This window comes from Sylvia atricapilla, chromosome 13 (assembly GCF_009819655.1).
Source record: "Sylvia atricapilla isolate bSylAtr1 chromosome 13, bSylAtr1.pri, whole genome shotgun sequence".
Lineage (NCBI taxonomy): Eukaryota > Metazoa > Chordata > Aves > Passeriformes > Sylviidae > Sylvia > Sylvia atricapilla.
The window spans coordinates 13,588,036-13,601,095 of NC_089152.1; the positions used below are offsets into that span (position 1 = coordinate 13,588,036).

A 13,060-nucleotide genomic window follows, 5' to 3' on the forward strand; every position below is an offset into this window, starting at 1 on the left:
ACAAGTGCTCTAATTTAATTAAAACAAAAAGCAGACGATTATCTCAGGGCTCAGGACGTGCCCATGTGCGGGTTCCCCGCGGCTGCCGGCGCGTAGCGCTGCGTGTGCAGAGCCCTGTGCGCCCGCGGGCCCTTGCGCGCCTCCTCCCGGGGCCGGGGCCGGGGCGCGGAGCGGGGACTGGCGCGCCCCCCGCGCCCAACCCCCGCGCCGGCCGGAGATGGTTCAGTCCTGCTTTGCATAAGCCGCCTTTGAGCGCTCCATGTGCGCGGCGGCGGGTGGATGCCGTGGGGAGCGGGAGGCGGCGCGCTGAGCCCGGCCCGCGCCAGCCGCGCCATGTACTGCGCCTACCCCGTGCCCGGCGTGGGCAGCAGCTCCCTCATGTACTACTACAACGGCAAGACGGTGAGGGGCCGCCTTTGTCCGGGGCCGCCGGGCCGGGCTCTCGCGAGTTGTCCGCTCCGGGGCCCCGGCGGGCCGGCAGCGCTGGGGCAGGGGCTGCCGGGGCCGCCCGGCGGGTCGGGCTCTGAGGGGAGCGGGGGCCGCCATGGGACCGGGGGCCGCTTTGTGTGACGGGGCCGCGCGACACCCGCCGAAGTTCGCGTTCCTGCGCGCCCGCGGCTTTTCTTTGGGGGCCGGGGGTTTGGCCGGCGGTGTTTCGGGGCTGGTTTCGCGCAGGGCTCTCCCCAGGGCTGCCCCGGCAGCGCTCCGCAGCCCCCGGCGGCCCCGGCCCCGGGCAGCGGCGCTCCCTGCCCGCGCCGCGGAGCGCCGAGTGTTCCCGCAACACGGGAACGGGGCCGGAAAAAGCGCATTCCGGAGCGGGGGGGAAACTAAAAAAAAAACCTCTTCTCTGTGGATTTAACTTTGTAGAAATGGAACGAGGTATTTCTGTTTCGTGGTAGATACTTTTAATTTTTAAATTAGAACGCCAGTTTTGATTTTTGTGTGTAAAAATTAGCATACGATGGTAAATGAACAACGGTGTGTTTCTTCCAGTCTATTTATGTTGTATGTGGTTTTGGCTTTCTTCTGTTTTAAAAATAGTATTAAGTAGGAAAAGGGAAGATGTTGATACTGATCTTTTTTTGTGGCTTTTTTTTTGTTTTGTTTTTGTTTTGTTTCTTTATTGCTGGTCCTCCTCCCGTGGGCCTGTGTGAGTTTTGCTTTCATTAGCAAACTTTTTTTGCCAAGATTTTTGTTCAGTGGTAATTTAATTATGGATCTTTATGTTCATAAAAGACGCTGTGTATGAGCTTCTTGAATAACAGCAAAGACACTGGAGGAGAGGTTGGGGAATCAGTAAAATCGCTTGGTCTCTATTTCATTTCCTTTGGTATAAATGCCAGCTGTCTTTCAAATATGAAATGATTTTTCTTTCATCTCTGCTCCTAGGCTAAAACAATCTGTTTGAAGTTTTATGTGAAGATATATATAAGACTTAAGTAAAATTAACTATACAGTACCCCTGAAGCAAAGGGAATATAACTTGCATGGAGTTTTGATTTTATTCTTTCTAGAGCACAGATCACTCTATTACAACATTTCTCTTTGTTCTTGTAGCAGGAAAAAAGGCTTTGATCTTATTAAGTATTTCCAGGCATATAGTAGATGTAAGTGCTGGTACTGTAGGAGGGCATGGCTTGAAAATTGATAGCATGTGCCTGTTATGGGTCAGAGGTGACCTTTATGAGCTTGAAAACTTAGTAAATAGATGACAAATCATATGATCATCCTATATCATGTTGCCCAAGGTTTTATTTTTTTTTTTTAAATCATAGTCAATTTTACCACTGTTTCTCCTAGGAATGCTGCAAGTTGGCCTAAATTACTAATTTAAATATCCATAAGGAGGTTATGTGGAGTTGTGGGATTGGTTTTTGTGTTAGTTTCTGAAGCACGCCTCTTGGTGCATATGCCAAATCTTTGTGTGAACCTTTCTACAGTCAGAGAACAGTGTATACCCTAATTTTGATGTCTTAGTGCTTTTATTTGTATTGTCTGATAAATTAGTAGTTGTCAGCATGAACCTCATTGTTCAAGCTGGAGATTTTTATTTAGATCGTTGTATTAGATTTTGGATGCTGGCATTCCTCGGTACCTGCTAACATATATGAAATCTGATTTATTTGCTCACAAAATAAGTGAGAAATCACATGTAGAAAATGTGTAAACTTTTCATTGAAAATGTTTTGTCCTTTTCAATTTCTTTAATTTGTAAGCCAAAACAAAGCTTAGTATTATGCTAAACACCATGGATATGAGCACTCCAATAGATGATTCGGTGGGGACTGACACATATATTAAAGCCTGAAATATAAATGAGGGGCTGTTTCTGTTACAAGTTCCGTTTTTGTAATTTCCTTATGTTTTAGGAAGGACCCATTGAAGTAAAAAGTAGTGATTTAATACAAATACCTTGCTGAGGAGTAAAATTTTGCTCTTATGTGTGATAGGTGTTACAGGAAGAGAATATATATTTCAAGAATCCCCCTCAAATTAAAAAGAAAAAAAAGACTTTGTCTGTTTCATAAAGAAAATAAAGCCCTTGCACTGCACTAGATGTAGACTGGGGTTTTTTGTTGTTGTTGCTATTGGGTTTTTTGCAATTTTTTTTTTTTTTAGGTTTTTTTTTTCCCCTTCACCTGTTGACATATAGAAAATGCTCTCAGTTTAAGGAAACCTTACAACATTTTCCTATAGAGCTTTTAGGAAAAAAGAATTATACTTAAAAATTATTTCTATCATTAAAGTTTTATCTTCTCTTTCATTTAAGAGCCATACTGCAGACCTCAAGCCCCCAGATAATCAAGATACCTAATCACCATTAAAAGTAAAACTGCAGAAATACTTAGGTAGAGATAAAAGCACAAATGTAAATAATACTTTTTTTTTCTTTTTCTTTTTTTTTTTTTTAATTAATGCATAAGTAAGCAAATTCCTTCATTCAATGTAGCCATTTCAGTTAGATTTTAGGAAGTGCAACAGTACCAAAATTATATTTAGTAGAAGTCTGATGCCATCTTTGTGTTTAAAAGTAAAATAGACTTGCTTGATTTCCACTGTTTTCAGTTCGCCTACAAGTATGGAAATAAGTTAGTTATTTTCTAAATGTACTGTAGAATTATTTTAATATAGAATGGCAATGCAGCAATGTGTCAGTTATCGCCAAAATAAATTATTTTTTAGAAAAGTTATATTTTATTTTATATCACCTATTGCTACTATTTCATATGAGAATAGATTTGTGAGTATATTCACTTCATTATTTTATTCTGTGCATTTTATGGGCTGATTTAATATATTAGTCTATGTACAACTATATTTTATTGTTGAATAAATATTTATTTTTCTCATCATAGGCTGAGATTGAGCCCTTCTCCAAGGTAGAGAAGCTGCATCTTTTACAGTAGATTCCTACAATGCCTATTTAAAAAGGTTGAAAAGAAAGTCAAGAGATATAGGTATTTTGCACATGTGCACTGTTCTGTGATTTGCTTTTTAGCGAAGTAGCTTATATTGGGATTTTTTTTGGAGAAAATACCCTTCCTTGAGAATTTTGAGAGTGTAAGAAGCTTTTTATAAGCACACTGCTGATGGGCACACGCGTGTAGATGAAGAATCCACGGAGGTGTGGGGGGAGCTGGTTTGTCTGGGGGTTTCAGCGCAGCCCTTGCCCGTGTTGGAGCAGCGCGGGACGTGAATAATCCTGCGCGACGCGCGGATGACACGGCGGCGTGCCTCGTGCCGGGCCTCTTGGGCAGTAAATAACGGACTCGGGCTTCCAACGGCCACGTAAAATGTTTTCAGTTTGTAAATTTTGGAGCAACCAGGTGCTAAAATTCAATTTTGCTTTTATTAGTAGTGGGCCAGCTAGTACGCAGGGAGGAAGGTACAATTAAAGCTGTTCTGTACCATATGCTGCCCACAGCAACTTACACAAGGTCAAAGCTAACATTTCTGAGTCAGGACAAATATAAGATCATCTGGAAAATCTCTGGGGGTACATGGCTGTGGACACTGGATAGAGAGAGGTAGTAAACACTGGTCAGCTGGATTTTTATTTTCTTTCTGTTTCTCTCTTTTTTTCTTTCCCATCCCACTAAAAAACGATGAGTTACAATTCATCAGCCCAAGAGAGTTTTCCCTGCTCCACTCCATTGGGCTGAACTGCCAATCTGCTGAGCAGTGGTCCCCTGCCAGAAGGGTGTCTTGTCTGCAACAAGCTTTATTAATGTTTTAAAGTGAAGGTTATGTCCATTTCCTTGGGCACATGACAGCAGCCAGGGATGGGCTCAGGTGCTGTGTGGGGCAGATCTGTATTTCTCACAAGGCACACCAAGAGGAACGTGCCCCCTTTGCTCCGTGCCTTGGCTCCCCTTAGCACGTGGACAGCAAGGTCTGCCTGGGGAAATACAATAGTCTGTGCTGGAGGTGCACAACCAGAGAGTGGCTTCAGAGGGGACAGGGACAAAGGGAAAAGATGGCCTGTACCCACTGCTGTGTGTGCTGCTCGAGCAGCCTTCTGAAATACAGGGAACAGGTTAACAAACAGGCGGAGGAGTTCCAACTGGTCTGGTTTTTGTTTCCTGAAAATCTGACTTTAATCAGGAATTTTTGAAGACATAGTTGCATGTGTCCCTTAGTGACAGCATGATTTGAAGAGTGTGGTGAAGAGATTTTGCTTAGGAAATAAAGCAAAAAAAGAATCTTCAAGCGCTATATAAATAGATATTTCTTTCTAATGTTGTTTTTGCTGCCTTACCTCCTTTTTCTTCTCCTGTATGGTTCACACTACAATAAAAATAGAAACTACTACTAATAATAATAAAACAACAAACTAGGCCAAAAGGTTTCTCCATGCTGAATTTTATATTTTTGCTAAGTTTACCTCTCGCTTTTTAACATGACTAAAATTGTCATTCCCTGGGGAAGAAGCTAGGAAGTACTTGTGCTGTGTATCTTTACAGTGGGATTCTGCATTTCAGAATACCCAAATAGGCATGTATAGCATGCCTAAACTGCATAAACATTTATTTAAGATGGAATTCAGTTTAGCTACTCTAAGAAGTTTGAATTTTATTCCATCCTTAAAAAATATGGTTTGATTTGCGGACCAGGACTGTTCTCTTAAAGGAGTCTTTAATTTTCATTTTGGATGGTGAGAAGAGTTTTTTACATACATAAGCCTTTACACCTGGTATTGGAAACAAAAGTCTGGTTGAGGATGTTGTTATAATGACTTAGTACACTAGGGATCTTAATTTTCTCATCTTGCTTAAATATTAGCTAAACAAGAATTTAGACTGGATCTTGGGTTTGGTTTTGGGGTTTTTTTTTAAGCTTCTGTCTTGCTGTAAAAAGGAGCATGGAAAACTGTAGTTAATATTCTACATTCCTGAAGTTTTAGCATATGATTTTGTCAGAAATACAGTAAACATGAAAACAAGTTTCCTTTTCCTAGAACTGCCTTTCAGCAAAATTAGCTTTTGCTACAAAACCTGCAGATAATACTCTGTAAAGTTTTGCCACATGTACAAATCATTCATCAGTGCGCACTTGCATGACTGATGCTGATGGAATGCAGATAGGCTACTTAGCAGAGTTTACAAGCTACAGAATAGGTTATTCATCTTTACTGGTTTCAAAAAATTCTGTCTCAAGCAGCTTGACAAATATTTTCCTGAACTTCCAAGAATTGCTAATAACTATGCTTAAATGAGTAACATAATTCATAATTTCATAAACAGTGTGTGTGATGGGAGCCTTGGTCTTGAGATAGCATGAGCTCATCGGAAGTAGGTTTGGTTGCTTCACTGCTGTTTTTTTAATCTGCTTTTAGCATTAATATTAAACATTGATAAATATTTAAGAATTTGAAACAGGAAAATTGCCTGAGAGGATGGAGGCCAACAGGAGGACTCCAAGTGTTATATTTATTAAATGCATTTATAGAACGAGACTTGGAAGTTTTATGTAGCATAAAATCTGGTAAACACAGATCTTCAAATTACTGTTGAAGTTATTGGCACTTGTTTTAGTAAAGAAAGCAACTGTAAGGTAGTATTTGAAATGTTTTAGATATATTAGGTCCATATAAGTTTCACAATAGTGTTCATTACCTGTGGTAATCACCAAGGCAGATTTCAGAATGGGATGATGCTTTTGTTTTGACTAAACCTGATGTCGTGCAGCTAATGTCTCCTCAGATCTGGAGTCAGCCCCCACCACTACCCCTCATAGAGAAACCTGAGTTGTCATCCTGCCTTTCCTGCTGGAGAGACATAAACCAATTCAGGGTGCAGGAGAGACTGATGTGGGTCTCTGACTTGACGTCCTCTGCAACTCGTTTGTCCTGCTTGCCTCAGCGGAGGCTATCAACCCTTCAGGAGTGCTGCAGCGTTAGGATTGATGTATATATTAGCACAGCTCCAAAAAAGTCGAGTCCAAGACTTGATAAGTCATGTAAAAAAACTGGTTTTGGCTTGCGTTTATCGGAAGGGAATTTCCCATTCATAATGGGAGAGTGTTTTGCTTGTCAGCATGGAGGCATGTTCGGTGCCTTTGGGCACAGTGATTTTGAGGGGATTAAGGATGGGCTCCTCTTTCTACCTGCTGGAGACAGCCCTCTTCAAGGAGACTGCAAACAGGCTGACCTTTTAACAGTATTCCTTCCTTGTCTTTGTGGGAATGTCAGCCAGGAAAAACTGGTTTGATGCCTCCTGGATGTCAGTGTTATCAGTTTAATAGCTAAAAGAGGCCGTCTTGAGCAGCCACGTCATATTTTTAACTGCCTTACTCAGCTGTTGCAGAAGAGAAAGCCCTATAAGTAGGACACCGAGTCGTACTGGGGAGCCACTGCACGGCCACGGCAGCAGCCACAGGGGTACGTTTTGCTGGGTAGGGGTCCCACTGCCTGTGGGCCTTTCAGAGTGAGCAGCTTGCCATGATGCATTGCTTCCCCACTTCAAAATAAAATTTCATCCTTTTTGTCAACTTTCTTATTTAAAGCCTTTGTATTTTGCATCTCATAGACTTCGGGTTAATTTTAGTAAAATTTCTCCTTTGCTTTTAAATTTTGTTTGTAGTAACGCAACACAAAAATTATGATTAGGTCATTAACCAGAAAAAACCCGGCGCTCATCTGCAGGTGATCAGATGACATCAGAGGCCTGGTTTTAATTTGTGGGTAGTTCTGATTGTAACTAAAAGAGACTCGCTCCTTTTGTGGAATTGGCTGGCTATTTCCCCACATCTGGAGTTAATGAAGTCTTTGAGACCACATCAGTTGTGTTTTGCCGCAAGAACCCTTTGATCTGAAAAATCTAGACTGGCACAAGTGCAGCTTCATAACATTGCAGCTATGTTTTTGCAAGCTATAGTTAAGATACCAAAACAAGCAGAAACTATATGAAGTTATGTGTCTGTGCTAGGACTTTCATGTAGCTGTTTGGAAGGGCCTCTTTTACGTTTGTATAATTCATAACATTTTTATTATGTTAATAGCTTGTACGTATGTATGTGTAAATTACACATTTGTAGGAGTTTTTAATTCCCCTTTTGAGATAGTGTTTATTCAGTTTTTATAAATCACCCAATAATGTAAAATGTTAAAATTTCAGTCTGAAGCTTGTATTTACAGATCTCATCGATAACTTTGCAGTTTAAAAGAAGTATAATTCACTGTAGGTGACTTCGCATTAATCAGTGTACATCTCCACGGCAGTGCTAAATGTCATAAAGCTTTGTTTCCACTGCTGTCCTATGACAGTGATAGATTATCCATCAGCTATAGCATATGCTGTGTTATTCTGCACAACAGAGAACTTGTAAACTAAGCCCAGTTTTACCTAATATGTTTGCAGTCTTATGAGTGCAAGTATTTACAATTTGACAGAGTGACATTTCTGTTAAAATATGTCTCAGGCATGGAATATACATGTATTCATATAGAGTAAATACATATGTACTGCGAACATTGCTCAGAATGTATTGTCATTCTGTCACTCAGGTCTGGTAAGCATCTCTATTATTTTATATTTATTCCATAAACTGAAAAATTTCGAGTAAAATATTGAGCAGAAGCTTCCCGAAAAAAAATAAAAATTAATTTGTTTTCAATAAAAACCAATGGTAAAGAAGCGTGTAACTTAAAGTTTCGAGTTTTCCACTTGACTCTTTCTAACCAGGTGTCTGTTTACCTGCGGCCCCGTTCATTACGTGGCTCATCCCGACCGCTGTGCCCTGGGCCCCTGCCCTGCGCCTTTGTCCCGATGGCACCGTGGTGGAATTGCGGAGATTTTGCTGAAATGGTGTTGCTGTGGAGCGAGGCGGAGATCGCAGTGCCTGGGCGCGGGTGATGTCAGAGGCGCTGGCTCAGGCACATCCCGGCCATTTGTTCCCACAACAGCAGGGCTGCAAAAGCGTTCGGCAGCGGGAGGAGGGGGATTGGCATGCAAATGGAGCGGGGCTTGCCCACTTCACTATCCTCAATGTCCCTATCAGAACAGTCACCCTCTGCGAGGACAATGGTTCTTTTTTAGGGGAACTTAGGCTTTTTTGTTGGCTGGCTTGGTTTTCCTGGCACTTCTCTTGCTTGGTAAACAACATCTCAGAAAGACCAGGGAGGGCTGTGAATGCCGTAGAGATATGTGTGTGCCTGTATGTGCATAGGAGGGGATCAAAATAATCACTTTTGAATGTTAGGGTATTGTGCACTTTGTAAGTTGCATTATATAAGCTTTAAAGTTGAAATTACTCTTCCTATATGTATTTATGAGGTCATCTGTATTTAACAAGACAAACAGTTAAAAATACCACATTTTTTACTTCTTAGAAAAAAGATGCTCCAGTTTCAATGTTGCATTTTTATATTTTTTGCTGTCGTATATGTTGATTTGCTTTTTAATTAATTTATCTTCTAACACACACTAGTCTTCGCAATATTTGATACAGAATAACTAGTTATGGGTAAAGTCCTCTACTCTGTGAATACTGGGCCTTGTTCGTTTTACTTATTCTTGAATACATTTTTTATTTCTTCTCAGAGTTGCTGCAGTGAAAGACTTTGAGTCATTATGTTTATTTGGCGTCTTACGTTTTTAACTTGTAAAGAAAATTTGTTGCTCGCAAGTTGAGAATGGGCATTCCACTGGTGTGTTAACACTGAAAAAACATTAATACTGCTTTTCTTTAATGCTGGGCCAGTGTGAAAATTACGTGCTCGCTGTTGCAGTTTTAAGATTATTCCTGAGGACATGCATGCGTGTATTTCTGATGACTCTCCAAAGGCGTGCGAGTTTCTGAATGGATGATAAAACGGTCGCATTAAAACCTTTCCATTTGTCACTGGATGTTCTTTTTCTTTCCGATTGTTGGGATGCCAGCTAATTAAATATTCAAACAGGCATACAGTTGTTTTAAAATAAAATTTGTTTGGGGCCCAGTTGTTTTATCTTGCTTTTTTATCTTGAGCAACAAGTCTGTGCGAGTCGTGTACTTAGAAAGCAAAATCAGCATTCAGGCTTTTATCAGGCCACCTGGCTGAGTTGGCACACCAGAAAGTGTGTTGTTAGGATCATTCTACTGTAGTTCCTCTGTACTGTGGCAACTTGCTAAAAAGCAAATAAAACAAGGGCAACAAATGCTGCGGCTTGCTACACTGTTCTTTTTTTATTTGTGCTTTCTCTATCTGTATGCTGTTGTGGCTTTTTTAATGCACGACACCCGGTTATTGCTAACCTGCTTTTATTGCTCTCCAATATGTAGGTGTATGCACCATCCCCAAGTTCTGATGATTTCAACAGAGAATCTCCAAGTTACCCATCTCCTAAGCCACCAAGCAGTATGTTTGCTAGCACTTTCTTTATGCAAGGTGGGTAAAACGTCACTTGTCCTTTAGGCAGAGATCTGCTTTACTGGGTGAATGAAGATGTGTAAGGAGAGCATATTGTGCTAGAGCCTATGGTTAAGTTTTATATACTTCTGAAACAGTTAGATGAAGGGAACTGTCTGTTGATGTAAAGTTTTTCTCATGACATTAATTGCTGACTGAAATTTAAAGGGATTACACAGCAGGCCAGATGGACAGAATTCCCATCCTTTGATTTGTAGGGGCTTCAGAGCAGCACACTGGAGTGATAGAGAAAAATGAGGTGGGGGCTTATTGACTCTTCTGGAATTTGACTGTACAATATCAGCTAACAGCCTTATGTTCTCAAATGCTTGTGTATCCAGCATGCCAGAAAAAAGGGGGTTGCACTGAACGAAACGAGAGCAGAATCCATTTCCTCAGCCTCACGTCACACAATTAGCTCGTGCTGCAGTCTGGTGAGGGTTTGGAGCACATTGAGAGTCAGTACGGGAATTCACAGAGCACTTCAGTTTGTGCTACAGAAGGGAAACTGCACTGACACACAGGCTAAAGCTTCTGTAATGTAGTCATTTCAGCTACTTAAATCTGCTATTTTAAAATGCTTTTATATTTTTGTGATGCTAGGATATCTTAGACTATAAGTTGCTTGTTTTAGGTAAATAGATGTTTTGCAGTTTATGTTTATGATGAGTTCTGTTTGGCCAAACTTCTTACCCCTCCACCTCCTTTCCTATTATTTCTTTCAGTCTGGATTTTTTATCAACACTGTTGACTTGAATCTGGCCTTACTGAAGGTCTGTGTAATTAGCAGAAGTGCTTGGTATTTTCTCAGCTGTGGTTGGATTATATTTCAGCTATAAAGCCTCTGTTGTTTCTTAGGGGCTTTTTTTTTTAATAAATATAGCAACAGTGTGGTGGCATGAAAATAGAAGATGTGGTATAAACTGGTCACCATTTCCCCAGTGATGTTAGTCTCAGTAACCGAATTCTGTATTTGTTTAAAATAATCTTGTAAAGAAACAGAGAAATTAGTATTCTTCATTAAATGTATTTTTCTTGTTTTCTTTCCTACTGAAAAAATACTACAAAAAAAGATGGGACCCACAATTCTTCTGACCTCTGGAGTTCATCCAATGGCATGAGCCAGCCTGGCTATGGTGGGATGCTTGGAGGCTCCTCTTCCCACATGTCCCAGTCCGGCAGTTACGGCAGCCTGCACACACACGACCGTTTGGTAAGACCCAGCACACATTCATCTCTTTATAGTCGTCTATGGAGAGCTAACTTAGGAGAATTAACTTCTCGTTTGCTGCTCACGTCTGTCAGTTAAAAACCCCGTTGTTAGAAGTCGCAAACTTTGTGTATTAGATTTATGTCCTTTTAGTTATGCCTGTCGTATAAATAAAAACCTGTGGCTGTGTAGTGGTCTGTTCAGAGAATGGATGAGTCCCTTTCTGCTGTAATAAAGAGCTGGGTGTTACATGTTTAGTATCTTAAAATATCAACATTTATTTAAGGACTACTTAATGTCTTATGTCTGCTTCTCTTCTCTCCAGAGCTATCCCCCGCATTCAGTCTCACCTACAGATATAAATGCCAGTCTTCCTCCAATGTCCAGCTTCCATCGTGGCAGTACCAGCAGTTCACCTTATGTAGCTGCCTCACACACTCCACCTGTCAATGGATCAGATAATATTCTGGGTAAAAAGTTCTTCCTGCCTTTTTTTATTTTTTTTCATTTTACTAGAAAATGAAATTTAGGGCGGCATGACGCACAAAATTAGTAAGATTTAATTTATGGCATGCTTGTAGATCAGGAAAAATTCACCACTGTGATATTTCTGTCCTCAATATGGCTGAGATGAGGCAAATGGTTTTTCAGTCAGCTTAAGACTTACCCGTTCACTTGCTTTCACAGTCCAGCCAGTGCTCAGGGGCTGGATGTGTCTGCCTTAGTGGGCACTGTCCCTCCGTAGCTCAGTACATGTGCATGGCCATATAGGCAGTTCTGGCACTGCAGTTTTCAGAGCTGCGGTGTCACCAAAGCACTGCTCTGGAGAAAGGCAGGAAGGCTGTTTCTTAGGGGAGGTTGATAAAGTGCATCATAAATTCCTCTCTTAACTGTTTTAGAGATTACGGAGCAGCCAGTATGGTGGCTGGTTTAGTCTCTCTGCTCACCTAGGAACCAAGAAATACAGGGTGATCATCTGTTCCTTGCACATGTTTGCTCGTCTTAAGATACAGCTGGAGAAGTTAAATGCTTGTAGATGCCCCTTGTCGGGTCGGTAGGATTTGCACTTAGCTTCATTTTAAGGAAATGGAATTTGGTTAGGGTAACTATGTTAGCTTTGATTTGGGAGCATGTTTTACACCAAGATCTTTAAACAGAACCCAGTTAGCAAATCTGCATGGGAAATTCAGGCTGGAAAATCCAAGTTTGTCACAAACTTGGAAACAGCGAGCGTTGCATTATTTGGATTTCTGATGTGAATGACTTACATTCACATTCAGTACATTTTTTGGCTTTAGAAGTTGATAATTGGAGAAAGAAGATTTGCTTTTAAAGGGTCTGTCTTCCACAGCAAAGCAGATATTTTGGAGGATTCAGTTCCTCTCTCTGTTTCCAATTGGCAGGGCTTCAGACTTCCTCTTGGCTTAATGGTGTGTGGAGCAAAAGGGCACGCACAGCTGCTGACATGCAACTGAGAGCAGGGGTGACACAAAGCTTGGTGCATCAGAGCTTTGCAGGGACTTCTTAAACTAAAGATGAGAGTACAACACAGGGAATTAGAGCAGGGGGAGCAAGGAGACACACAAAGAACTCTTGTGTGAATTTGGCTTTAAGAATTAATTAAACGTGCAGCACTTCAGTGATAGCAGTTTAGAAATAAGCTGCAATAATGTAATTTTCTGATTTTGATTTTTTTTTTCATGTTTCATTGAAATTAGACAATGATCCTAGAAAATAATTTGTCTTTTTCAAGCTACATTCACTTGTTGGTCCTTAAGTTATGACAGTGATACTGTGTTTGACTTTTAAGACGAGAGCATCTAAATGTAAATCTAATTGTTTTAATTAAATTTTTTAGTCTAATGAGAACTGATTCTATTGACACTGACTTCCTCAGAAAATCCATTTAAAAAGTGGTTGCTCAACTCTATGTGATGAATAAAATAATAAAAGTAAATAAA

At 40.8% G+C, this 13,060-nt stretch overlaps 1 protein-coding gene across 13 annotated transcripts in view; it reads left to right on the plus strand.

Annotated features, from left to right (window-relative positions):
• Positions 1 to 13,060, plus strand: part of TCF12 (transcription factor 12) — a 159,846-nt gene that overhangs the window by 120,603 nt on the left and 26,183 nt on the right. For 8 of the 13 annotated variants that reach the window (XM_066328488.1, XM_066328492.1, XM_066328485.1 and 5 more), the window contains 3 exons: positions 9,763 to 9,868; positions 10,963 to 11,102; positions 11,425 to 11,569. In XM_066328488.1, coding sequence (XP_066184585.1) covers positions 9,763 to 9,868; positions 10,963 to 11,102; positions 11,425 to 11,569 — 391 coding nt within the window. Of the gene's footprint in view, positions 1 to 119; positions 403 to 779; positions 880 to 6,859; positions 6,881 to 9,762; positions 9,869 to 10,962; positions 11,103 to 11,424; positions 11,570 to 13,060 lie in introns of those variants that run through there. The other 5 variants (XM_066328495.1, XM_066328493.1, XM_066328494.1 and 2 more) reach the window with 5 other exon arrangements.